The 27,460-nt window shown below is 45.5% G+C and overlaps 1 protein-coding gene across 1 annotated transcript in view; it reads left to right on the top strand.

The window, feature by feature from the left end:
- The window catches only part of PLXNC1 (plexin C1), a 147,834-nt gene that overhangs the window by 83,370 nt on the left and 37,004 nt on the right, over window positions 1–27,460 (top strand). The window contains exons 11-21 of the mRNA XM_081248722.1: window positions 1,434–1,613; window positions 4,240–4,327; window positions 7,343–7,546; window positions 7,663–7,848; window positions 10,490–10,592; window positions 13,408–13,509; window positions 13,805–13,908; window positions 17,839–17,877; window positions 18,093–18,217; window positions 19,213–19,411; window positions 24,170–24,316. Of these exons, the coding sequence (XP_081104848.1) occupies window positions 1,434–1,613; window positions 4,240–4,327; window positions 7,343–7,546; window positions 7,663–7,848; window positions 10,490–10,592; window positions 13,408–13,509; window positions 13,805–13,908; window positions 17,839–17,877; window positions 18,093–18,217; window positions 19,213–19,411; window positions 24,170–24,316 (1,477 nt within the window). The remainder of the gene's footprint in view (window positions 1–1,433; window positions 1,614–4,239; window positions 4,328–7,342; window positions 7,547–7,662; window positions 7,849–10,489; window positions 10,593–13,407; window positions 13,510–13,804; window positions 13,909–17,838; window positions 17,878–18,092; window positions 18,218–19,212; window positions 19,412–24,169; window positions 24,317–27,460) is intronic.

Raw genomic sequence — 27,460 nt, 5'->3', positions numbered from 1 at the left:
TGCATTAAAATAGATAATCATGCACGTAGCCTTTAAGTAATAATAATAGATTCTCATTTTGCATAATTATACTGAGCATTATTCAGACAGAACCCCATCTTCATGACTTGCGCTTTAGAGGCTCATTGTAGACGGATGTACAGAGGAAGCTGCAGGTTACAGAGGGAATGTTGTAGAAGGCTTTGTTTTGACTCCTAAAAGGTGTTGAGGGCACGCTGTACAGATTTCAGGAGCACCTAGGACAGTCCCAGCTAAATTCCAGTCTGGAGCTCCTCTGGAGGCAGCTTGGTTCTGATGCTGATTGAGTCTGAGACCCCTGGGCTCTTGGCATGGACTTTAGGACTTCAGTTTTGTGCTCTCTGCTCTTTGAACAGGAGAATCCCCATCTCTGCCTGGGGTTGGGTTCTACCACGCCCCTGCCCCAGTGCTTGACTGGGACTTCTCTTTTTTCAAGCTTTTCATCATGGAAATTTCCAATCATACACAAGAGAAAAGAGTGTAACGAACCTCTCTGTACCCCTCCTCCAGCTTCAAACCTTAACGTTCTGCCAATTTTGTTTCATCTATCTCCTCTGCATTTTTGGAAGTGAAGGAAGGATGGCGGCTGGAGCTTTTAAAAGCATGTCCCAGGACTTCCCTGGTGGTGCAGTGGTTAAGAATCCACCTGCCAATGCAGGGGACACGGGTTCGAGCCCTGGTCCGGGAAGATCCCACATGCCGCGGAGCAACTAAGGCCATGCGCCACAACTACTGAGCCTGCGCTCTACAGCCCACGAGCCACAGCTACTGAGCCTGCGTGCCACAACTGTTAAAGCCCGCGCGCCTAGAGCCCATGCTCCGCAACAAGAGAAGCCACCGCAATGAGAAGCCCGCGCACCGCAATGAAGAGTAGCCCCCGCTCGCCGCAGCTAGAGAAAGCCCACGCGCAGCCATGAAGACCCAATGCAGCCAAAAATAAATAAATAAATTTTTTAATTTTAAAAAATAAAAAAATAAAGTAAAAGCATATCCCAGGATATCTCACCATATCCTTTCACTCATAAGTACAATACTTCAGTATATATGTCTAACATATAGCCTTAGCCTTAGCATACTCAACAAAATTACTGACAATTCCTTAGTATACTTTAATACCTAGTCCACGTTCCACTTCCTATTAGGGCTTCTTAAAGGCAATGGTTACATTGCCTTCTTTCCCCACTTCTAAGGGAAATGCAAATAAAAACATAAAAATGCACAAAAGAAAGAGGAACCCAGCCCCCAGATAATACCCATACTGAGTAAGTAGACCCCGATGAATCGGCAGTTGCCTGTGGCTGTTCTGATAGTTTGGGAGCTGTTGTAGTTCAAGTGAATTTCATATCCCGTCCCCTTGGGTAATCAATTGTGCTGAGGTCTGTGTCATTGAAGAGTTCTTTTCTACCCCTTTCTAGGATACAGGTTAGCCATGTGCTAAATGACACCCATATGAAATTCTCTCTTCCATCGAGCCGAAAAGAAATGAAGGCTGTGTGTATCCAGTTCGACGGCGGGAGCTGCTCTCCCGTGGGACACTTGTCTTACATCGCTCTGCCGCTCTGTTCCCTCATTTATCCTGCTACCACCTGGATCAGGTACTTTCTAGAGCATCTTTTTCTCTTGTTGTGGTTAACAAGGTCATATGCATAAAGATCATGGATTTCACGCAAATAAATATAGAAATAATTGTCATATCTAAATTCTCCTCACAGAATTTCCTCTGTAGGATTTATTCTTAGAAAACAAAGCTATACCTGATAAGCAGCTTGCTTTCCGTTGTCACAGTAAACACTGTGAGTACATCTTGTTTTACTCTTAGCTGTGGCTGCCAGGAAACTCACAGCTAAAATGTTTGCTCAGACTCTGGTTTCTGTTCAGGTCGTATTAAACCTTATGCATTTAAAAAATTTTGTTCAATTGTAGTAATTAAACCTAGGTTTCTGTTACAAATACATAACCCTCTTCATTACATTTCACTCCTGCCCGTGACACAAAGCTTCTTCTTTCTTACATCTTTCAATTTACAACCTTTAGAGTAAGCTGTTTTGAATAATTTGAGGAAATATTGGGAGCTATCTAAATGAAAAGCAGTATCTACATTTCAAAGATATTCCCTAAGTGAGAGATGGAAATTCCAAAGAAACTCTTTTCAGGTGACTCTTACATTAAGAAAACAAAAAACAAATAAACTCCCCCCAAGTTGAATTTAAATTCACATTCAGATTTTAGAATATAACCCTAAAGATAGTTTCTCCACCTAACACAGCATGAAGCTAACTTTCAAAGTACTGTCTAGGTGAAGCTACAGATGCAGTTTTGTTTTAAAAAAAAAAAAGAAAAAGAAAAAGAAGAAAATCACTTCTAATATTCCTATTTAAGATGAAGTGAGAGGTGGATGTATTAGGCTGCTAGGGCTGCCATAACAAAGAGCCACAGACGGGATGGCTAAATAACAGAAATGTATTTCATCACATTTCTGGAAGCTAGAAGTCCAAGATCAAGGCGCCTTCAGGGTTGATTTATTCTGAGGCCTCTCTCCTAGGCTTGTAGAGGGCCATCCTCTGTCTGTGCCTTCACAGTGGTCTTCCCTGTGTCCTAATCTTTTTTTACAAGGACACCTGTCATATTGGATTCGGGCACACCCTAATGACCTCATTTAACCTTAATTACCTCTTTCAGGGTCCTATCTCCAAATACAGTCACATGCTGAGGTACTGGGGGTTGGAACTTCAATTCTGCCTGTAATAGTGGCATGAGAAAAGCTGAAATTTCCAAACTAAGGCCCTAGCATGGCACTCTCTGCCATGGGTCTCAATCCTTCCTATAAATAAAAGCAAACGTGGATGCGGCACTCCCCACATGCCTGGTGTGTTGGATCTGTTGACTCAGAAATCCTCCCAAGCCTGAGGGGTCCGCTGTGAGTAGCCCTTTTTGCCAGTGAGGAGACTGAGGTGGGGAGCATTTAGACAACTTTCAGGCTCTGGGCAGTCTGGCCCTGGGTGCTGTGCTCTGAGCCACCAGTGTTCTCCTTTGTTGTAAAATAAGAGGGTTCTTTTTTTTTTTTTTGCGGTACGCGGGCCTCTCACTGTTGTGGCCTCTCCCGTTGCGGAGCACAGGCTCCGGACGCGCAGGCTCAGCGGCCATGGCTCACGGGCCCAGCCGCTCCGCGGCACGTGGGATCCTCCCGGACCGGGGCACGGACCCGTGTCCCCTGCATCGGCAGGCGGACTCTCAACCACTGCGCCACCAGGGAAGCCCAATATGAGGATTCTTAATGTCCAGTCACCTGTGACATCCTGAGCCCGTGTCTCTTGGCAAAACATGGCTCTGCAGTCTGACCGTTGGTGGAGCACACTTGGCCAGGTTTTCTAGTAATGGTGACAGGCTGGCGTGAGGCCAGCTCAGCTCTTCCCCCTTGTGGCTGGAAGGTTCAGGGCTTCATGTCGTCCCTCGGCCCTACACAAATTGGCCTGCTCGTGCCCACCTCCTGGTCTTGTCATCATGGGCTCGGCTGGCCGATGGAGCTGACCTATCCAGGCTCCTGTCCCCTGGAATGAGTGTCTAGTGACCTGTGTGAACGGGAAAGGGTGGCCAGAGCTGTGGCCAGCTGTTTATTTCACATCTAATGACCACTTTGCTTAAATGCAATTATGTGCTAAGAATATGTGAAATTATTTGGCTTAGTTTCAGAGAGATAGGACATAGCTGTTATTTATGTGGTTTACCAAATAGGAATTCAGACTTGTAATGGCATTTATAAGTTTACCTTGTCCAAAGTATTCCCTGTCTCCCTACATAAAATATAATTGGAGGTTGGGAGTTTGATTTTGAAAACTGTTAGATTGAAGAGTCTTCATACAGATTAAACAGTAATCAAACAAAATTCTATGTAGTGAAATCTTTTCAAGGTACAGCTGATGATCTAATTATATGTGGAAACATGACACAGCAAAGCTCAAAATTCTATACAAGAATTTGGGCATTTTCTTAAAATTAAAACAGGATCCAACCTGAATTTTTATATTTATGTATCTTAAAAACTATCAGTATCATGAAAAGACTTGTTAAGCTGTCGTGCGTTTGAAATTAAACTTTATTAATTTGCTCTCAAACATAACTGAGTTTAATATTGAGTATGAATAAATTGATGGTTTTATTCATAAATGCAAAATGCCTGTGTGTTTATCTATGAAACGCCTCTCATTGCTTTTTTCCTTGCAGTGGTGGTCAGAATATAACCATCATGGGTCGAAATTTTGATGTAATTGACAACTTAATCATTTCACACGAGCTAAAAGGAAACATAAATGTAAGTCTTCAGCTGCTTTGTAATAATAGTTATTTTCAAGGCTGACTTTGTTTTCATCACACTCAGATATGTTGGGGGATATTTTTTGTTTCTGTGCCTTTGTGCTATCATAAGCTTTTACCTGTTGCATGATCTATAATAAATACCATCTGTACTATAATGGAAATACTAAGACCTCAGACTTGGAGTTGGGAGTTTCGAGGTGTGGCACAGAGGGAAGAGAGGTGATACGACAAGACCTGCCTGCCGTCTCCTCCCTATGTAATAAGTCTCCTTGATGAGACAGGCTTTGTGAATACGTGTGAGAATGCCTTGTGAGTGCCTGACAGGTGATGTAAGGAAGAGCATTCCCGTGAAGAGTAGGTGGTAGTGGTCCCACCACACAGAGCACGCTGTGGTTCAGAGGTAAGGTGACCTGTGAAAGTCCCAGAGATCCTGTCATATGCTTCTCCTTCTCTTGCCCTTGTCTCTTTGACCTGGTTTGGTGCCTTCCTTCTGACCTCACCTCCTCTTGCCTTTCCTGTCCCCGCACAGGGGTCTGGCCCTCGGCCCCACTTAGTTCTTAGCCCCACACGAGTCACACCCGGGCCTCGTCATGGGAAATGATGAACTTCAGAGACAAGTCGGGACCTCTGAGTACACTTCTAGGCTCTTCTCAAAGGCTCTTCCCATTCTCTCTTCCCCGTTCTGTCCCTCCTTCATGAGAGATGTGAAGATAACAGCCTCTCTGAGGCCCAGCCAGACCACTGCCTGCCAAAGCTGGCAGGCGTGTTAGTGGCCACAGACCCGGCCTCCACTTGGAACCAGTGTGGCTTCAGGTCTAGATCCAGGAGGCCTTCCTAAGTCCTCCTAGAGCCTTGTCATACACATGTCCAAGTCCTGAAACCCTTCAGAGCCAGTTCCAAGCCTCATGTTGTATCTGATGCCAGGCCCCATCTCCATGATGTCAACACATCCTGTTGAGTGGTTCGTATAGATGGACCCTCTTACCAGAGGCATTGCCTGCATTTGTGAGTGAACTTGCTCTCCGTCCCCAGTGCTGTCCCTATATCAAGTAGAATTCACTGAGCACCTACTGTGGGCCAGACATTTTCCTGGCTGCAGGGACAAAAGGTAAATAAGAGGGTCACACTGCTTTCACCGAGGGAGATGGGTAATCTACACTGGGATGGAAAGCTGAGTGCACAGGCCGTGTTGAAGTTAGTTCTAGGTCCTCTGATTCCCTTCCAGCTCAGATACCCCACTGTGTGTTTCCACACGAAAGAGAAATTAAACTAGAGCAGATTTCAGCATGTCTGTGGAGTGGAGCGGGATGGGTAGGACTTGAGCAGGTACAAGCAGGGGGGCAGAGAAGACAGTTACTCACAGGCCCCTGATGGGAATATCGATGAGTCCTGCTCCACTGGAGCCGAGAGGATGGGTCGGGAATGATCCAGAGGGACGGCTGCAAAGCCACGCTGGGCCGTAAGAGAGGATCAGACTGAAAAGTTTGCCCTTAACTCTGTAGGCAGTGGGGAGGGATTGAAGATCTTTGAGCAGGGAGTGACGTGAGGATAGGTACCCTCGATGATGATGATTTTGGCGATGGTGCATAGGATCATATGGAGAGGCAGTAACTGAAAAAAAGCCTGGGAGACCCATAAGGATGCTCTTGCAGGTATCTAGGGATGGTGGGGAGATGACGGGTCACCTTTGTAGCATGGTCGTTAGAAGGAGAATATGAACGACACCCTGGGAGTGGGGTCACAGAGGAAGAAGAAAAGAGCGCCTGAGATGGGATCTTGCAGGACAGCTTAATTTTAAGGAGTGAAAGAAAACAAGATGGCCAGTGAAGGTGGCCAAGAAGTTGCCCAGAAACTAGAGAAAAAGAGCATTTCGGATGACACTGGTATGGAAATTTAGAGAGTTGAGAATAATGAGGTTAAGGTGACCCTATCACCAGGAATCTTTCTAGAAGGCGTCTTCAACAAAAAGCCACCCTGCTGGGGTTATGGCTGTTGAGAAGGCTGAGGCAGTGGGTTTTGTGGTTTTCTTCATGTCGCCAGAGATGTGAATGAGAGATTCAGGGCAGTCGTTTGGAAAGGCATTGAAGGTGAAGGGAGGTTTTGCTTGTCCACATCTCAGTGCTTTGCATCAGATTTTCCCACCTGTTGCTTCTTCCTACCCTCTTTTTAAAATTCCAACATTAGTTAGACAGCAAATAACAAAGAGGAAGAATCCCCACCGGGCAGATTTCCTTTTCGGAGTCTTGGCTGCTCTTCTTTAGAACGTTTGTCAGCCTTCCCTCTCCCAGCAGCTTTCTCTGCCCAACTCTCTGCACACCTGAAAATGACAGTATTTATGCCCACTTGTTTGTTTTAAATGAGCCTGTAAAGTGGGCCACCCTTTCTGTGTGGTTTCCCATCTTCATGCTCTTTCTTTCATGGGAGCTGTGTTGTCCCTTTCACTTTTGTTTTCCTCTACTTTTTGTTAGGCCTGCAAAGCCTTTTCCTCTTGTGGTTAGTGATTTCTGCTAAAACACAGGGGTTCGCCAACACGGAGTGCTCGAGCCAGCAGACGCAAGCATGCAGCCAGCCTTGCCGAAGAACTGGCTTCTCCCTTCCTGTAGTTTCCCAGGACTCAGCCTTGATGTCTTGAAGGGCACACAGGCCCATTGGTGCAGTCTTCCCCTTTCTCTAGCTGACTTCTTTTCCGAGTACCTTTTTTTCCTATTGTATCACCTTCTTCTTTCATTATTACTAATAATATTAATAATCATATTAGCATTTGTTGAGTGCTTTTCTGCATGGATTTGTAAGCATTTTTGCATGGATATTCTCATTTAATTTAGTGAGACCTCATCTCATTTAATTCAGAGTTAATTCAACCCCATGAGGTGGGTATACTGTTACCCCATTTTACAGAGGAGAAAACAGAGGCACAGAGAGGTTCAGTTGCCCAGGTCACTTAGCTCTTCAATCCCAGAGCTGAAATTCATTAATGAAGCTGTCAAAATGCTCTTTCCTTCTCCCTCAGGTCTCTGAACATTGTATGGCGACTTACTGCAGATTTTTAGCCCCCAGTTTAAAGAGTTCAAAAGGGCGTACGAATGTCACTGTGAAGCTCAGGGTCCAGGAGACCTACTTGGATTGTGGAAGCCTGCAGTACCTTGACGACCCCAGATTTACAGGATATCGGGCTGAGCCTGAGGTGGACACAGAATTGGAAGTCAAAATTCAAGTATGTCTCTCTCATTTCGGGTGGGAGGATGTGCTCCCCTCGACAGAAAAGGTGTATTGTGTTTGTGCGTTTCCACACACGCCTTGACTTCTTCATCTTCGCCTTGTTCTTCACAGAAAGAAAATGATAACTTCAACATTTCCAAGAAAGACATTGAAATTACTCTCTTTCATGGAGAAAATGAGCAATTAAATTGCAGTTTTGAAAATATTACTAGAAATCAAGATCTCACCACCATCTTTTGCAAAATTAAAGGCATCACTGCTGCAAACAGCATCGCCACCTCTTCCAAGAAAGTTCGCGTAGGTTGCCTGACAGTCCTACCCGTTAGTTTTACCTTATTTGGTGTGGGGCGGGGGGAGGGGGGATTCCTTGGCTAATCCAGAAGCCAGAATAGAATCTTTTATGGATCTTCAGATCTTCACTTTCAGTGAAGATAAACAAAGCTGGTATTGTAGGCCCAAACGTTATTCCTCCAGAATAGCTTGTAGAACCCATCCCTGTGCCCTTGGAATGTCAGAGCACTGAGCACACCATCGTTTATGATACTAACGAGCCTTGATAGCTTTTGTTCTAGCCGTACATTTAGGCTGCAGCATCTGCAGCAGAATCCCTAGACCCACTGACGGGTGAACGGTCATTCTTCGCCCAAATGCAGAGGTGGCATGTCTTGGCAGACACCCAGAATGGGGGCTTCCCTGGCACACTGAAAGTGGCAGTGGAGTCTAATGGGGACCAGATAATCTATGGGTCATGGGCCGCTTCCTCCACCATGAAGTCAGACTCACTGCATTTAATCTTTTCCCAGACATGTTTGAGGGTCCGTCCCGTCAGTGGTATATTTATGTCCCACAATAAAGACATGAGACCGCGGTGAAGGGAAACATATTAGAAACCTCCGTTTATAACGTTCATGCCATATGAGACTCTGCACAGTCTGTATCCCCCCCAAAACGCTTTATGATCTAGAGTCATAAGTGATTGGGTAAAGGATAAGAAAAAAGGACATCAACTGGAAGGCAAAACAAAAAATGTGTCTGTGTCTCAGCCGCACCAGTTAATAGCTGTGTGGCCTTAGATAAGTTGGCTTTAGCTGAACCTCCCTTGGTCCGTCTGTTGTACGGTAAAGAGGGTCATAATCATTATAAAATGAATAACAGCCACTAAACTCACAAGGGATCCCACGTGTCTGGTTGGTTGAGAAGAGCAAGTGGTAGCATTCTTCCTTATCCAGGACTAGGTCCTGAGTGCCTGCACTGGGACATAGGGACATAGCAGAGAAGAAAACAGACCCGCCTACCCGCCCGCCCTCCAAAATGTCTGCCTTTATGGATCTTACTAAAAAGGCAGGTAGTATAGGGCTTCCCTGGTGGCGCAGTGGTTGAGAGTCCGCCTGCCGATGCAGGGGACACGGGTTCGTGCCCCGATCCCGGAGGATCCCACGTGCTGCGGAGCGGCTGGGCCCGCGAGCCATGGCCACGGAGCCTGTGTGTCCGGAGCCTGTGCTCCGCAACGGGAGAGGCCACAGCAGTGAGAGGCCCGCGTACCGCAAAAAAAAAAAAAAAAAAAAAAAAGGCAGGTAGTATAGAAAATAAATTGAAGATGTGTTAGATGGTGGTAACTGTTATGAAGAAAAATGAAGCAGGAGGTGAGGGGCAGTGCTGCAGGGTTTACGATGGCGGCCAGAAAAGGGCTCCCTGTAAAGACGACATTTGAATCAGGACCTCAGGGAGACGAGGGGCATGAGCCGTGGGCCATCTGGGGGTAGAGTGTTCTAGGCAAAGGGAGCCACAGGTTGCAAAGTTCCTGAGTCAGGAACCTCCGTGGTGCTGTTAAAGGGCAACAAGGAGGCCAGTGTGGCGGAGTGGAAGGAACAAGGCGGGGAGCACTCCAAGGAGGCGAGAGCATTAACGGGGGGGCATGGAGAGCCAGTTGGGGGTCATTGTGAGGAGTTGGCTCCGAGCTCCAGGAGTCGCTGGAGAGCTCTGCGTGGGAGCGCCAGGAGCTTGCTCACAAACAAATGCCGGCACGTTGCATCTTCACGGCAACCCCCTGAAGAGGCGTAACAGCATCCCATTTTAGAGATGGGGAAAGTGAGAACTGCATGGATAGGTGGCTCATGCAAGCTCCTACAGCTGGGGAGGACAGCAGGGGGAGCTCCCTGGTGGTCCAGTGGTTAGGACTCGTGTTCTCACTGCTGAGGGCCCAGGTTCATTCTCTGGACTGGGACTTAGAACCTGGGCTGTCTGGGCCTGGAGTCTGCACTCTAGCCACTTTGCACAGATACTTCCACAGGGGCAGCCGTGGCTCCCAGGATGGTAATGTTCCTCAATACTTATCCGCCATCCACCATCCGGTTAGGGTTAGGGTTAGGGTTAGGGTCAGGGTCAATGCAAAAATAAGGCTTGATGTAGAGTTTTTCCCTTTACAAGTTTTACAGACTTTTATAATCAAAACCTAAAATTGGAAAAGCCCCTCAGGGATCATCCCGGCAGCATTGCCAAACTGGTTTTTGCCACAGAATGCTTCCTTCAAAATAGGCCCATCGAGGAAACACAAGATGTAGAAGAGATTAAAAAGTTGGATTACTTCCTTAGTCCAGGGGTAAGAGGGTGTCTTACCCACAGGTTACTATCTCTTTATCGCCCCCCATTCCTGCAGTTTAAAACCCCCAAGGCAAAGAGGACCAAAGTGTAAAATCTGTAGGTCTAACCCTGCAACTGATTGGAGCTGAATCCGGAAACCAAGGCACAGGGAATGTTCTCGATTGGCTGAAATTCACATAGCTAATCTGCCCAGAAACGGGACTTGAACTCGGATATCCTACCTAGCTTGCCACCTCTTTTTGTATCTTGGAGGAAACCATTTGGGGGGAAAATTGTGTACCTAGATGTGGTCCCCACCTCGACCAGGTCTAATGACAGACACTCTTTGTCCCCTTAGGTCAAACTGGGAAACCTGGAACTCTACGTCGAGCGGGAATCGGTTATTTCAACTTGGTATTTTCTGATTGGGCTTCCCGTCTTGCTAGTGATTGTCATTTTTGGTAAGTGCCCTGTTTAATTTTGTTAGAGAAATTATTCCCTGGGGCCTCAGCAGGCATGAAGGCTTTCAGCTTTCAGGGGCTGTTTGCTTCAGTTAAGTATCAGTGGATGAAAACCCAGATCAAAACTTTGGGAAAGGACTAATAGGTACACGTCGAGGGCTTTCTAAACATTTTTTAGGATGCTTCATTAATAAAAGGCTGGATTACAAAGATGGTTGGTATCTTGGTGTTTGAGAAATATAATCCACTTTGCTTCCCTGAACCTGTGAATTGTGATGACAAATGTCCCGTTTACATTATTTCCTCAGAATTCTTCTGGGATTTTGGGCTCCAAGGACTTGGTCATCTCATCCTGCCTTCTCATCCCAGCAAACCCCACCCCTCACCCCTACCCCAGCCCTGTCTTTCCTGGCAGAACTGTGTTTTGGAAATGTGATCTGTACCATCTATTAAACTGTTCCAAGGCTCATCCAAGCACAGTGATCCCATGGTGCTTGCTCACTGGATGAAATCTGGCCAACCGATGTGTTTTGTTTGGCCCACACAGCATTTTTAAAATTGGAAGTATTTGACCACATTTTAAAATCAGGTGATTCTTTAAAATCTCTTGAAAATGTGAAAGATCTGGATCATTGGATCCTCATTTTTCCATAACATCGGTTTGCTGGAGCTGAGGAACAGCTACCCCTAGAGAGAGGGCAGGTGTTCACTGAGCTTTTGCCATAGTCGCCACCACTCCCTACTGACTCCACCCAGGCCACTTACCTCATCTGAGGACCTGCTCCCTGTAGCCATTCAGTGTTTGACCTCTGTTTCTGAGCTGCTTTTCATTTTAAGTCTGTTTCCTCTTGTCCTCCTTCTCCACAGCTATGGAGCCCATCCTATTCCTTGACTTCATGCAGACATCGCCTCTCTAATGGTTTTTGGTTACTAGTTGCTAACGTCTGCTTCCATATACTCATTCTCTCACTCACTCATTCATCCACCCCTGCATGCATTTACCTGATGTTTATTGAGCACCTGTTATGTTGCTGATAACTGTGCAAGGCTTTGGACTTAGGGAAGATGAGTTCAGTCCTGGTCCTTTCTCTTGGCTGGTTCCCAGTCCTGTGAAGGAAGGATTTATGTGTATTGTTAACTAGCCTCATTTTGCAGAGACCCTGTTTTGTACTGTCGATGATCATTTCAGGTATTTTTAAAGCTCTCTCCAAGTTATCCACCACTATTAATGCACCTAGAATCCAGAATTGGGCCTGATATTTTAATAAAGTCCTGGCCGGTGCTGGCTTCAAATAAGATTACTTGTAATTTCTAAACGCTGAGCTCAATTTTGAGAATCCGCTGCTGTCAGGCAGCTCTAGGTAGAACAGTCTCATCATGGAGTCACATCTACGTTGTGACTTCCCAGAAACCTCTGATCTCTTCCTGGGCTCTCTGCGACTCTTCATTCCTCTCCCTTCACTTTGTTGGTAGAGATTGTTTATGCTCTTTCAGGTGAAGTGGGCTCCATCTGACACATCACTTTTGGTTTCATTGGTATCTGCAAAGCTGTTTAAAATTCTCCTCTCCTTCTTACCATGATCCCATGGAGGCGCGTGTCCTTAGCAGCTTGAGTAAGTGTACTCTTCAGAGCATCAATCACATACATCATTAGTGAAAACACTATACACACCTGGCCTAAGGCTGCCACCTACAAGACACCCCCTATAGCTTCCCCTGGAGATTTCAACCAGGAAAAATTCAGTGCTTTGTGGACGTGACCTTCTAGCTCCACTTTGAGGCCGTGAGCTGGTGCTGCCTGAAGGGTGGTCTGAGGGCCAACAGTCCCAAGTGGTGCTCCTGGAAAGAGGGCTCCATAGTCAAGGAAAATTTGAGAATCACTGCCTGCTCCACCCTCTCTTGAAGATGCATGATGCACGTTATGATGAAGACTGTTGACTTTATGAAGTGGTCCAGCACACAGCTGTATTGAATTTTGTTTCCTCCAGCATCATTCACATCTAGCAGGATCCTTTTATCATGAAAGTTTATGAAAAGAGGAAAAACTTTGGAGAATAATAATGAGAGTTGACAATTGCTACATATTCTTTTTTAAAAATAAGATCTAAATGTTTTCTGTGAGTTACTTCCTAGAACCCTGTCAGTGTCCCAAGGAGGTAGGCGCTTTAATAGATAAGGCAGCCAGGCACAGAGATGCTAAGGAACTTACCTGAGGTTGCACAGCTAGTTAATGGCAGAGCGGGGACATGAACCCGAGTGCCGAACTTGTTCGGTTTACTGCATCTACAGCATAGTTAGAAGCAAAATGAAGTGGAGAAAGAAGCAATATCCAGCTACAAGGGTTCACTGGGGACCACTCATCCTGTCCCCCCATTTGATCTATGCAAGTTTGGCTCATGTAACTCACTGTGGATCTGTGGGCTTTTTTCTGCATTTAAGGCTCAACTTTATTTCTCTAGGGATGTTTAGAAACATTAAAAAAGAACAGAACAATATTAAGTGGCCTGTGGCTGTAGGGAAACTGGGCTTGTTTCATTCCTTTTCAGCCAGCTGGGATCTTTGGTTACAAGTGAAGGTTATTGGATTTAGTTTTTTACTTTGAAGATGAGTAGGGTTTTTTGGGGGGGTTTTCTGTTGCATTTGAGCATCTTTGTCTGTAGAGTGACCCCTCACTGGGAATCTTTCTTCTTAGAAATTCCACCTCTTCCAGGCTAGTCTTTCTTGCTCTCCCTCCGCCGCCTCCTCTGTAAAGGGCTGTAAAGGTTGGTCCTGTTTTCCTTTTTGTTAGTCTCATGCTGGATCTCTGTCTCCACAGCGGCTGTGGGAGTGACCAGGCACAAATCGAAGGAACTGAGTCGCAAACAGAGCCAACAGCTGGAGCTCCTGGAGAGTGAGCTCCGGAAAGAGATACGTGATGGTAGGCTCCAAAATTTTATTTGTAGAAAAACAAGCCCTTTTTTTTTTTTTTTTTAACCCTTAAATGGAACCAGCCACAGTAATGAGAGCTGTTTGTACAATAGAAGACAACTGAACAGCAGGGTCTAGGCCTGGCTTTGTGTTTTATTTCACCTCTTCTTTGCAGCCAACCGAGTAATTATCTAGTTTCTTCTTTAATGAAAACCAAGGTCATACTCCCTGTTAGACAAAACAGCAGAAGATCTTATCCATTGTGTTTTGAGTTAAAATATGGCTCTTGGGATTCTGTTTTGCAGGCTTTGCTGAGCTGCAGATGGATAAATTGGATGTGGTTGATAGTTTTGGAACTGTTCCCTTCCTTGACTACAAACATTTTGCTCTGAGAACTTTCTTCCCTGAGGTAAAAAAAGCATTGATCACATTGCTAAGGTGGAGTCTTGAATAATAATGAAGGTGCTTGTTGCTACTGTCAAAACCGGTGTTTCCTTCCAAGGCAGCGGTAGATAATGTGCTTGGTACAGAATAATGGCTTAAATCTCAGCAGAGCAGGGAGGAGGATAACTATTAATTGGATTGATTAGGGTATAAAGCAGTGATGGGTCACTGGCAATTACTCTTTGTCCCGTAACAAAAACCTAGGAGGGACACAAGTTCAAAGTGATGATTTTTGCTTTATTTTACTACCAGTTTAGAACTGAATTTGTAGCTGGGAAGTGAGCTAGTTTATTTTAAAAATCAATAAATGGTGGGCTGGCCAGTTTGTTGTGTTTATCTGCATGACTTACATTGCAGCTACTAGATTATTCGCTATTACTTCTCAATTGGAAATGAAAAGTACTGTTGGCCAAGAGGGAGAAAAGTAGACATGTGTAGAAACTGAGTTAGTAACAGCCATTTTTAGCAATGTAGAGTTGTTATGGTTCTCTCCAGCAGTTATTCTCCAGCTGATCAGTTTGTGTCATCCTCATTTAGTAGAAATAGCTGCATGAAATGATGAATTAATTTGTTCTAGGATCCGAGGAGTAGTCTACTTAACCCTTTGGGTTTTCGGTCTCACGTTCTAACACCTCCATTTTCTCACCCACTCACATAGCCTGCCTCATTTACCCTCCCAAGTCTTTGGCGAGGTACACGCATCACCTCCAAGTCCCGATACCCCAGTTCCTCCATATTGCCCTTTTTTTGTCCAGAACTGGTGACCGCAGCCAGGCCCAACCTCTGGAACACATCAACACCAATTACATATTACATTTAAATCTAGACTTCTAAGCAAAGCCAGAAATCTCTCCAGGCCAAAAGAGAGCTTGTATCACCTTACCATCAGCTTCTCAGCTACATTTGGCCAGAAGCCTAGAGTTCAGAAACCCAGACACATGCAGTAAGCAATTTCCAGTTTCTCTATAATTCTAGAAGCAGACACCGTGATATGTGATGCTGTGTCTGGAGGGTGGGATACCTCCATAAAACACCCACCATATTTTCTTTTTTTTGTCCAAGCCTTAGTGTTGTAAATCAAGAAGGCTAGAAATAAGATTTTAGCGTTTTGTACTTGTGTTTTTTTTTTTAAGTTATCCTCCAATAATAGCAGGCACCAAGACTTGCCATTTGCCACCTCCTTCATTTCTATGGCAGAATACTGCCTAGGGAGGGGAGTTTAATTCCCTGAATCATGATGACTGTGCAGGGCCTCAGCAAAGGTTGCACCAAGAGTCCTATTTCCCAGCTATCTGAGATCCCCATTAAGAATTTAATAGCAATAAAAGAAGAGATTTCTACCATCTACAGGAGTACTCTGTGGGCTTTTATAGTTAATGATTGCCCTTGAGTGCTGAAGAGAGTCATCTGTGGCCTGAAAGAAAAAGTTTTCCTATCTTCTAAATTCAGTAATCAAGAGCAAGATAGAGTGATGAATGCAAAGGAATGCTGTTGCGAGTGTTTTAAAAAAAAAAAAATTCCTAGGAACAATGCTGTGTTATTTCAGAAGAGAGAGTTGCAAGAAGGCAAACTGATTTAACTCAGGGTTATGTAGAATCTTGAAAGACAACTGGGAAAGCTATAGAAACTGATGTCAGAAGAAGACACAGGAAAAACAAGCATACATTTTTCAGAACCCTATTGAGAAGACCTAAGTTAAAACTGAATTTGTCACAATTAAAAGATCTAGAGAACAAGGGAAGATACTCCATTAGAACAACACCAGTTGAAATGCATTCTAGGCTGAAGGTAAGTCCTGCTGTTGAGAGGCCCTTTACTGATAGATCAGGAGCCACATCCTCTAGGCCTGGAGGTTGGGTGGCAGAGGGAGAACTTGGGTGATCAACACCTACTCGGTAACAATAGGCAAAGCCCAGAGGAAATGGTAGCTTCTCAGAGACCAAGGCATTACCGGTAGTTCTTGCCCTACTAGTTGGGTTTTGGCTTTTAAAGCCTTGCTTTTCATTATATTGGCAACTTTGTTGTGCTGAAAATAGAAGAAATAAGGGTAAGCAGTGCACCGAACCACCTAGAGGAGAAGAATTTAAATGAAAGGAGGAAGGAAAATTGGAACCCAGGGAGCCGGAGCGGTATTTCCCTATTTAAGGTCAAGAATCAATCTGTTAATTTTCTTTAAGTTTTTTTTTTTTTTAATTTATTTTTGCTGTGTTGGGTCTTCGTTTCTGTGCGAGGGCTGTCTCTAGTTGCAGCAAGCGGGGGCCACTCTTCATCGCGGTGCGCAGGCCTCTCACTATCGCGGCCTCTCTTGTTGCGGAGCACAGGCTCCAGATGCGCAGGCTCAGTAGTTGTGGCTCACGGACCCAGCCGCTCTGCGGCATGTGGGATCTTCCCAGACCAGGGCTCGAACCCGTGTCCCCTGCATTGGCAGGCAGATTCTCAACCACTGCGCCACCTGGGAAGCCCTAAGTTTTTTCTTTAATTAATTAATTTTTGGCTGTGTTGCATCTTTGTTGCAGTGCACGGTCTTCTCATTGCGGTGGCTTCTCTTGTTGCAGAGCATGGGCTCTAGGCGCACGGGCTTCAGTAGTTGTGGCTCATAGGCTCTAGAGCGCAGGCCCAGTAGTCGTGGCGCACAGGCTTAGTTGCTCTGTGGCATGTGGGATCTTCCCGGACCAGGGCTCGAACCTGTGTCCCCTGCATTGGCAGGCAGATTCTTAACCACTGCGCCACCAGGGAAGTCCTCAATCTGTTTAAATTGCCTATTGGCATAGGTTGGTTCAGCAGAAAAATGTGAGGAACTAGAAAATGCAAACCCAGGGTCTGATTTTTCTGCTTATTACCAGGAGAGAGTATGAAGTAATAGTTTGAGGTCTTCTACTTGGGCTAACAAATTTGAAACTATAAGGCAAAAATTCTCTGCAGAAGAAATTTACTTAAATAAGATATAAAAATAGCCCAAAGTTTCAAGTATTACCAAAAAATTTTTAAATAACAGTGTTTGAATTTATATTTTTATCCTGTTAACTCATTTAAAGTGTTAGCATGCTTTTTAAAATTTAGTCATTTAATTCCCATTTGATTTATGATATTGTACATTAAAGGAAACTCAAATTTAAAAGTTTATATTCAAGAGCTACAGAGCATAACACTTTAAAATATTTTTAGAAACCAGCAGGGCAACAGCATTGTGGTCTAGTTTGCTGTAAATTAGTGATTAAAAAAAAAAACCAATAATGATAGCTGACATGAAGAACTTACTGTGCATTCATTCATTTTATTTTCACACCTAACCCGTGAGGTAAGAATCATTATTGTTCCCATTTTTCAGATGAGGAAAGTCAGGCACAGAGAGGTTAAATGACTTGTCCAAAGTCATGTGACCAATAGGTGATAAAACCAGGATTGGAACCCAAGTTGTTTGACTCCAGGTTCTAGCTTTTGCCCACCCCTCTCCACCCCTTCTTGAATAACAATGTGTATCAAGACAGTAAATGCTTCTAAGCTAAGACTTGTATGAACTTACCAACACAACTCAGTATTTATCCTTAGAAGGTAAATTGCTTGAGGAGTGGTCTGTACATTTGCATAATCTTTCACCACCACTTCTTTAACTTTTGAGTCAGTTCTTTTAAAGTGTAAGATGCCTTCACCTACCAAAAACAGAACTGATGCGATGATAAATATTCTTAGAGGCTTTCAGAAGTCACTGGTGTTTCTTGAGAGCTGAACAATTATTTATTATGTAGAAGATATGATGTGAACATAAGCCCAGGGGCTCTTCAGATTAGCAAATAGTGTCTCTACTTTATTAAAATGGACTCAGGTATTATAACAAAAATACACTCTTCATTTCCTTTGGATGTTATGAATAATAAAAGTGTCTCCTTCCTCTCAGTCAGGTGGCTTCACACACATCTTCACTGAAGATATGCATGTAAGTCTATAAGTTTTCATTTTTCGCTCATGACTGCCTGACTTTCATAGTGTTGTCATCATCATCATCTCCATTATTACTTTGAATTGTTATTGTGGGTGTTTTGGGATCACGAATTTGATATTAAATAATTCATTGTCTTGGAAAACCCGTTGTGGATCTACTTTCTAACTTTAAGTTTATGTATTATCTATATTATGTTATATTTTTTTCAGAACAGAGATGCCAACAACAAGAATGAAAGTCTCACAGCTTTGGATGCCCTAATTTGTAATAAAAGTTTCCTTGTTACTGTCATCCACACTCTTGAAAAGCAGAAGAACTTTTCAGTGAAGGACAGGTATCAGCCAATTTGTTTATATTTTGAAAGCCGTTAAGTAGAAAGAATAAAACCTGAGCCTCTTATTTTGTTTCGGAACTACAACCTGAGCTTGGTATCTGAGAACGCGCATCTCTCCAGAGGCTGGTTGATTTGGGTCACCATGCAGTCCTGATGTTTCTTTCCATTTCAGATCACAACGCTCTAACACAAATTCTGTTTTGAAGACACACACACATGTGACACCCCCCCTCAAAAAGCACCCTAAAAAAACCCAATACCAAGAAAACACATGAGTCCTGAGTCAAAAAGCAGAAATGTGCTGTTTTCTATTTTTAAAAACACCCTGAAAATTCAGGGAAGACATTCACTTCTTGTTACTGCTTTAGTTTAAAGTTTAAGTGCTGGAAACCATATAAAATGACCTGAAGTTAACATTGGTGTGTGGTTTTTATGGATCGAGGACGAAGGTAGTTGAAACTTAGGTGTTAAGAAAAAGCATCCACACGGCAGCACCCCGTTAGCATCCCATTGCCTGACCCCTCAAGTCTCCTTGGAAACTGCCATCAGCACCAAGCAAGCCGCAGCTGATGATGAACCTGCTTAATCAAGGCTCTGTGTTTTTTTAATAAGCTTTTTTCCCCATCATCTGTATATCTTCTTTTTTTCTCTTTCAGTTTTATTGAGATATAATTGACATACAGCACTGTATAGGTTTAAGGTGTACAACATGATAACCACAAATATCTCTTTTTCTGAGTTTGAGGTTTCTTTTGTTTTTTTTCATATTCCACATATAAGTGAGATCATACAGTGTTTGTCTTTCTCTATTTCATTTCGCATGATGCCCTCAGTCCATCCATGTGGCTGCAAACCGCAGGATTTCTTTCTTTTTAGGGCTGAATAGTATTCCATTGTATATATGTACCACATCTTCTGATCCATTCGTCTGTTGATGGACGCTTAGGTTGCTTCCATGTCTCGGCTGTTGTAACCAAGGCTCTATTTTTAAATAGGTGTCTGTTTGCTTCCTTCTTAACCATTGCACTGCAAACTAAGCTGGTCTACCTAACCAGCATCCTCGAGGTGCTGACCAGGGACTTGATGGAGCAGTGCAGTAACATGCAGCCTAAACTCATGCTGAGACGCACAGAGTCCGTGGTGGAAAAGCTCCTCACAAACTGGATGTCCGTCTGCCTTTCTGGTTTTCTGCGGGTAAGTGTCGCATCCCTTGGTGGCGTCAGAGCTAAGACTGTATAGGCAGTTGTTTTTAGCAGATGCTGATGTCTTTGCCAGGATAAATCCTGAGCACTCCGTGGTGTCAGCATTTAACCACTTTTAGTCTTGGTCCTTACTAGGAGCACATGGAGGGGAAAATAAAATTTGTTTTTGCTGTAACTGGCCTATGCAAGTACAATTCATTTAGAATTTCCTTGAGTAAGACTTTTCCCTTTTTTTAAATTTTATCATAGTGAGAACAATTAACGTGAGACCTACCCTCTTAACAGATTTTTAAGTGTACAAAACAGTGTCATCTATTGGCACAATGTTGTACGATAGATTTCTAGAACTTACCTTACATAACTGGAACTTTATACCCCTTGACTTTTGTATCCACCTGCACGTGGTTAATTAACGTGTGCTGAGTGGAGGGTATATTTCAAATACTGATGGAAACACACTGTTTTCAGGGCCTCTGAAGCATCTTGGAAATAGCCGTTTACCTACCACTACGCTCTCTGTAAACTAATTATGTTCAATTCCAACCAGTTATCCCATATGAAAGCAAGTCTCCAAAAAGCCGCCCGCCCCTTGAGTTCCCTTTGTTACAGTTAAGTGAACATGGTTATAATCTAATTGAATCTTAAAATCTTTTCAAATGTGAACTTGGCACACATTCCATTGGTTAAGAGGATGGGCCCTGGAGCCCGCTGCCCGGTTTGAATCTAGACTCCACCGCTTACCAGAGGCCCCAAGCAGGTTTCTGGACCTGCCTGAGCCTTGGGTTTAGAATTGGAAGAAGAATATTTTAGGGCTGTTCTGAAGCACTGATGAGAAAATGTTCACAATTGCTCGGCACTGAGTAAGCACTCCATAAATGATGCCCATTATTATTATAATATATTAGTAGGAAAAGAAGTGTGTTCTGTTGAACCCAGGCTTCGTTCAGCCCTCCGAGGCCCCTGGTGCAGGACGTTCTTATCCTTCTTCAATTTCACCAGCCATCCAGATTCCAGCAAAACTGCATAATTGTGTGTTTGTAGCTAGTTCTGAAATCTAATTAAAGTTTGAATAAGATACACTGCTATGCCACAGGTTTTAACAGTACTACTTAAGTTTAGATCCAAAAAGCAGCGCCTTAAATAGACTGTGCTTAGTTTAATGTTTAATGTAATCTTACAAGTAGATGCACAACCTTTTTTTTTAACCAACCCTTTTCTCTCCCAAGGCAATGCCCATTTATTAAGATTAATGAAATCTGCCTTCTTTGCTGTTTACTTGGTATAAATCATCATGCACTTTGGGGAGACGTGGAGCGCTTATTTCTGGGGTGAATATTTTTGGCTTCCCCCATCCTAGCTTCAGCCACAGCTGCTTCGAAACAGACGCAGCAGGACCCTCACCCAGTTCCTGGGTCTTAGTCTCAAAAGGCAGCTCCTGCCTCACCACCTACCGTGCCACCGAATCAGACGCTCAGGGTGGGGCACAGTAGTCCACGTTGCCAGGTTCCTGCAGGTGATTCCACCTCCCTGCCTTTGAGAACCTGGGGGCAGTAGAAGGAGCACTGGCCTGGGAGTCTTGGTTAGAAGCAGCAGGTTCGGGCTGTAAGTTCATCTCAGCCCCAGCTTGCTGCGTGGCTCCAGGTACGGCCCTTTCCATCTGGGCATCCGTTTTCTACCTACCAAATGAGGCGCGTGGCCATTGGTTTTAAATTCCTTTCCAGTTCTTTCCCTGGGACCCTGTGATTCTTTTTCTGAGCCCTCGAAGGCTAGTCAGAGCCTTGCCCTTGCTGCTGTTGGGCGTTAAAAAGGCGAGGCGTCCCCAAAATCTGCGCTCGGAGTCCAAATGGCCCCCTTGAGCAGAGGATTCCTTGTCAGGGTTTTGCAGTGCTGACTCAGGAGTGTCTTGAGCACTTGGGGTGGTGAGGGGCCAGCGTGCTCCCTGGGAGGAAGTGGCATTCAGCCCGTCGGCGATACTTTCGTTTTCAGTGGAATAATTCCCTCTGGCGCGGAGGGCCGGGCTTCCCCAACCAGGTGCCCAAGGGGTGTGGGACTCTGCCAGCCTAGTCCTGCTCTACCCATCCTCCCAGACCTCAGCCTGGGTGCACGAGCGCTGTGACCTCCAGGTCACTTCCTCCTCTGTGCCTCCAAGGCCCTGCGGGTCAAGCAATAATAATAACTACCGTTTATTGAATGCGCCAGCCACCGTGCTAAGAGCTTTGCTTCCTTTTTCTCACTGAATCCCATGAGGTGAGAACCTTTATGACCATTTTGCACACTGGGGAGTTGGGGCTCACAGGATAGACAAGACTTCCTCCCATAGAGGAGGACCCCATAGCTCGTGTGACGGCACCAGGGAGCTCTTAGCCACCCGGCTTAATGCGTCCCCAGGAAGGCAGCTACCTTCTTCCAGGCTTAGGGAGGGATTTGGGGCTGGAGTGAGATCACAGGTGCGGAAGCCTAAAGCTCAGCCCTGGTCAGAGAGTCTGGTCTCACGAAGGAAGGGCTGGTGAAGGGGCCAAGCTTAATTCCCATCACAGGAGGGACAGGGCAGGGTCGGTTCCGTTAAGCAGGGCTCTGCCCGAGGCCGGCCCCCTGGGAAGCTGTGTGCGCCCTGGTCTGAGGAGATGCCTAAGCCGCCAGCAGGTATGACTAACGTAGAACTTGTGTTCAGTGGTGACAAAGAAACATCATGGCTCCGTAGTTTCCTAAGCTGGCCACGCATCAGAATCCCCTGGCAGGTGTTAAAACTACAGATGCCCAGGCCTCGTCTCCGGAGATTCCGTGTCTAGAGTAGGGCCCAGACATCTGAATTCTTTTTTTTTTTTTGCGGTACGCGGGCCTCTCACTGCTGTGGCCTCTCCCGTTGCGGAGCACAGGCTCCGGACGTGTGGGTAACGGTGCCAGATGAGATGTTACTAATCTGAGTCTAGCTGCACTCTCGTGGAGAATTCTTACTACAGAGCCATCGAGTCTGGAGCTGTCACTCCACACAGCCCAGAAGAGCCCACCGGCCCCCTAACGCCCACCTCTGCGGGTGCCTCCAGCCCCCTCCCAAGGGTGCTTACCCCCATCTCTGATGTGGGCTGGAAACAAAGAGAGAAGTGAGGTTCTAGGTTTGCGGTCAGGACATTACCTAAGGGCGTGGAGGGAGAGCGACGAGAGCAGTGTGGTTGTGAACCTCTAAATAGAGGAAGTTTCTCATAAGAATTGAAATGTCATGTTCAAGTCCCAGCGCTCTCCCCACCTGGGAAATTTTTGAACATTCCAACCCTGTCCTACATAAGGAAGCGACTCCAGGATATGTCAGGAGGGGAGAGGAAAGTGCTACAGGGCCCCAGTGGCAGGGAAGGCAGCAGAGGAGTGACAGGAAGCCCGGGACCAGGGAGGGCTGTGCTTTTGCAGTCAGTATAGAGGATGGTACAGGGCGGGTAGGGGTGGGATCCAGGAGACCTCAAAAGACGTCTTAGCTTACCTCTTCAAGGGAAAGCAGGTGAGAGATCCAGTGGAACCCTCCTTTCTAAGCCAGCTGCATTGGCTGTGAAGCTTGACTTTGTAAGCTGGGGCTTCAAGCCCTAGTGCCGTGGCCGGCTTCTCGTCATCACGGAGGCAGTTTGACTTCCTGGTTCTGGGCCTGGCTCTTCTTCCCCCTTAAATTCAGTTTAATGTCCTTTTGATCACAGAGGGTTTATTTACTTAGCAAATACTACACAGATCGATCGTCAAGCCAGGGCGACATGCTTTGGGAGGCTGCATGAAAGCAGGAACACACAAGCCTCCCACTCCGGCTGCTCAGGGTCCGTTCAAGTGCAAAGTGGCTACAGATTTCAGGCGTTTGAATAACAGCAGGGGTGGCCACCCCTGGTCCAGAAAAAGGTGCAGAAGGAAGTCATCGGGATGGGCCAAACGCTTGGGAAGATCCTTAGAGTAAGGATCTGGAATCGGCTCTGGCCCAGGGGAAGGAGGTGGGGTACACTGTGGCCTGTACCAGCGCAGGTGCCTGGGTGGGGCTGTGCAGGCTGGGGGTCAGGAGAGGAGGCTGCAGACTGCAGCTGAAGGCCACTTCCTTCGTGAGAAGCTGTTAACACCAAAACGCCGCCTCCTAGGTCAATGTATCAAATGTTTTTATGTTTATTCTGGTTACCAAAGTTCTGCATTTTTTACATGCCATTTATTTTCAGCGCGCTGAAAAAAAAAAAGGGCAGTTAAATAGGAACGTAAAGAAAGGTTAAATCTCTGCCAACTGTTCTTAGGCCAACTGATGAACATTAGGCTACCATAGAGAAGCTTAAGCATAAAAGAACGATCACCTACTCTGTAAATGCCATGAGAGTGTGCGTGTGCGTGTGCAGTTTGCTGAGTTTTGCTCCTAGTCCTAAGTGGAGCAAAGTGTATTTTCTTGGGAGGTGCATGTTGATTGTTAGAAAACACTGCGTCCTGTCTCCTGTCGTAGGGCCATAAATGGAAACTTTCATTCTCTGGAAAGTACAGTGGATTCTGCTGAAAGCTAACTGTCACATTTTTTTTTTTTGCGGTATGTGGGCCTCTCACTGTTGTGGCCTCTCCCATTGCGGAGCACAGGCTCCGGACGCGCAGGCTCAGCGGCCATGGCTCACAGGCCCAGCCGCTCCGCGGCATGTGGGATCTTCCCGGACTGGGGCACGAACCCGTGTCCCCTGCATCGGCAGGCGGACTCTCAACCACTGCGCCACCAGGGAAGCCCCCTAACTGTCACTTTTGCGTCTTTTCCAAGGAGACTGTTGGAGAACCGTTCTATTTGCTGGTGACGACTCTGAACCAGAAGATAAACAAGGGCCCCGTTGATGTAATCACTTGCAAAGCCCTGTACACACTTAATGAGGACTGGCTGCTGTGGCAGGTTCCGGAATTCAGCACTGTGGTGAGTTTGCGACGAAGCTGGCGGGGTAGAGGGTGAGTTGGGAAGCCTCGCTTGAAATGATATCCTTCCTATCACAGGAGGCCTCACACATTCCGTTTATTAAAACCATAGTTGATAAAATATTAACACGTGTTCACATAATAGATTTTAATTACTCGGATTGGGGGAGAAAGTATTGTAATGATGCCTGGGGTACTCCTCCATTTCCAAAGACTTTAATATCAGGATTGCTTATAGCTTTCAGCATCGGCAAAGGAACTGCAAAGCACTCCCTACTCAGCACTTACAATTGCAATCAGAATTTCTCAAATGGCTCTGCTCTGGAAGACAATGTGTGAAGATATATTTCAACCAAATTGAGGCCGTCTTATTTTAGAACGATAACACAAGACAAATTCCGCTGTGTTCCCCCTGCAACGTGACGCCCTTACTTTATTTTCATGGATTAGTTACAAATGTTTGGTGTCATGCACTTACCGTTCTATGATCTCATAGATATTTTTAGAGGAACGCTGTAAATCACGACAGGAAGATGATTGCCTGGCTGCTGGAGGGTTTCACCCATTTAAGATCTTCCTTTTCACCCATCCCCACTCCTTCCTTTCCTAAAGGAAAAGAGACCAATTTTTTGCACATTCAGGAATTTTAGAGAGAGAGAGCCAAACATGGCAAGTATCTCCAAAATTACTTAGGATTTTTTTTGTGCTTTTCTGTTAACAGAGACTTGGGAAAGAGATGGCTGTATTTTGGTTTGATCTTTAGCTTTACAGAGATTCCAGGCTGCTTCGCAATCTCACTAGTGGTCAAGGAGGAAAACATTACAGTGGGGTTTTGCTGTTGCTCAGTAAGGGGGCCGAGGCTCCTGCGGCTTTGCTCTGGATGGCAAGCACTGCGGTGTCACCCTGGAAGAATTCATCCCCTCATTGGAGAAGGCACCGTGGTGCTGTAGGCTATGTTATGGTTGTGTCCTCTGGTGGGAGAAGAGTCCCTAGATCCGCTCTTTCGAGTCCTCGGTCACCACTGGATGGAGCTGACCCTCCACTGAAGATGGCACATGCTTAGCCGCCATCCACAAGGTGGGAGGCTGATCAGAAAGTCACCAGGTCAGACTCCTGTCTGTACTCCCATCTGTATCTGAGGGGGAGTGGAGTGTAGTGGTTCTCCGACGTTAGCATGCATCAGAGTCCCCGAGAGAGCTTATTAAACACCAGTTGTGAGGCACCACCCCAGGGTTTCTAATTCCGTAGGTCTGGGGTGTGGCCCAAGAATTTGCATTTCTGAAGAGCTTTCTGCAGCTGCTGCTGGTCCAGGGCCACACAGGGAGAACTACTGATACAGTTGTTACTGAGTGTAGACGCTGGAGCCAGGCAGGTTTGAATCCTGCCTCTGCCACTGGCTAGCTGTGTGACTTGGGGCAAGTTTGGAAACCTCTCTGTGCTTCCATCTCTTCACTTGTAAAATGGGGATGATGATCCTGGTACCTGCCTATCTCATGGATGTTGTGAGAATTAAGGGTTGATATTCTGTAAAGTACTTAGACCATTGCCGGGCACATGAGTGCCCTGTCAAGAGTTATTCAATTTAATTCAAATCTCCTCGGGCGCTTGTTAGAAATGCAGATCCAGATAGACCCATGCCTGGGCCTTCCATCCGGACTGACTACATCAGAATCTCTGGGGATGGAGCCCAGGCACGGATAGATGTTTTAAATGCTCCAGGTAATTCTAATGGGCATCCTGCAGGAAGAACCCCACTGGTACCCTGGACTTGCATCAGGGCCTATTGACTCTCCTTTTACTGATTCAGGGTCTTCAAACCCAGGGCCTTGGTCCTAATGCAGAAGGTGTTCATGCTTTTTACTTTGAGACATTTTAGGAGCCCCACAGGTTCCCAAAGTGAAATATTTGCAAGTGGATATAGGTCAGGGGAATCCAGCAGTGTTTCACTCTCATGAAAACTCAAACCCGGACAGGAAGGAGAGGAGAGCGGAAGATGGAACTGGGAGTGGAGAGGACTCAAATGCCTGGAGCACCTTTTGAGGTTTGAGTCCTTTCTAATGCTTTACATCCGAACACTTTTCCCCCTTTCATTTTGAAACGTTATTTATTTCACAGTCAGTTAAGACCATGTGTTTCTGATTTGTTAACACAACTCATCATCAAAATGTTTCTCGATGCTGAAGACATTTGTGTCGACTCGGATTCTTTTTTCCTTTGTAGCCCCTGGGGAAAAGGTTGACGGAAAATTATGTTTTTAGAAATCCACATAAATCTTCCTTTCCGAATACGGATTTGCCGGTAGATAGCGTTGAGACTGGGAGAGGGGTGGGCCACTTGTTTCTAGGGCCCTTGACTTTGAAATTGATTTTTAATGCCTTTCCTTGGACCCGCCCCAAACCTCTTTCATGGTGGATGGTTATACTGGAAGCTCCAGAGAAGCTTGATCCGGTCTGTGCTTGTGTGACAAAATGTTAGCAGAAGGTCGATATAACAAATTTAAGGTTTTTCATTTCCTTTCAGGCAAGTCCCCTCAGCCTTAACCATCATCTTTGAAATTGTCTTCCTTCCTCTCTTTCCCACCTCCCCCTGCCCTTTCTCACTTTACCCCCCTTCCCCAGGCATGTACACCCAGTGGTCTGAAGTCTTGACTTTCTAAATTTGCTGAGATGGTTTATGTATTTGAAAACCAAGGTGTGGTGAACAGACTCGATTGTGTGTGTGTGCGCGCGCGCGCGTGTGTGTGTGTAAATATTTTCAAGGAAAAAAAAGCCAGGGAAAAAAAATAAAGAGCAGCTACCCAAACAACTTGAAATGACAGAGCCTGGTACCATGGCTGGGACACATTTAAAAAGAGGCCCCCAAACTCCTGTTTGGCTAAATGGTGAAAAACACAGCGCCTCACCTAACAGCCTAAAAGTCAGGTTTCACGCCTCTATGATGAGGATGTGTTCTCCATGAGGTATAGGGTGTTTTCTAGAACATAAAGGCAACATGCCAATTGCTTATACATGAAATCATTATATTAACACATGGGCTCCAAGAAGTAATTCTTTGTTTGCTGTACCCTGGGAGGAAAATTCCTCTGCCATTTCTTAAATGTAAGCAAAGCCCCATAAAGACACTTCCTCTAGGAGCAGAAAAAACC

Source organism: Mesoplodon bidens, assembly GCF_964165515.1.
Source record: "Mesoplodon bidens genome assembly, chromosome: 11".
Lineage (NCBI taxonomy): Eukaryota > Metazoa > Chordata > Mammalia > Artiodactyla > Ziphiidae > Mesoplodon > Mesoplodon bidens.
The sequence above is the reverse complement of the archived record's forward strand: the minus strand, read 5'-3'. Positions and strand labels throughout refer to the sequence as shown.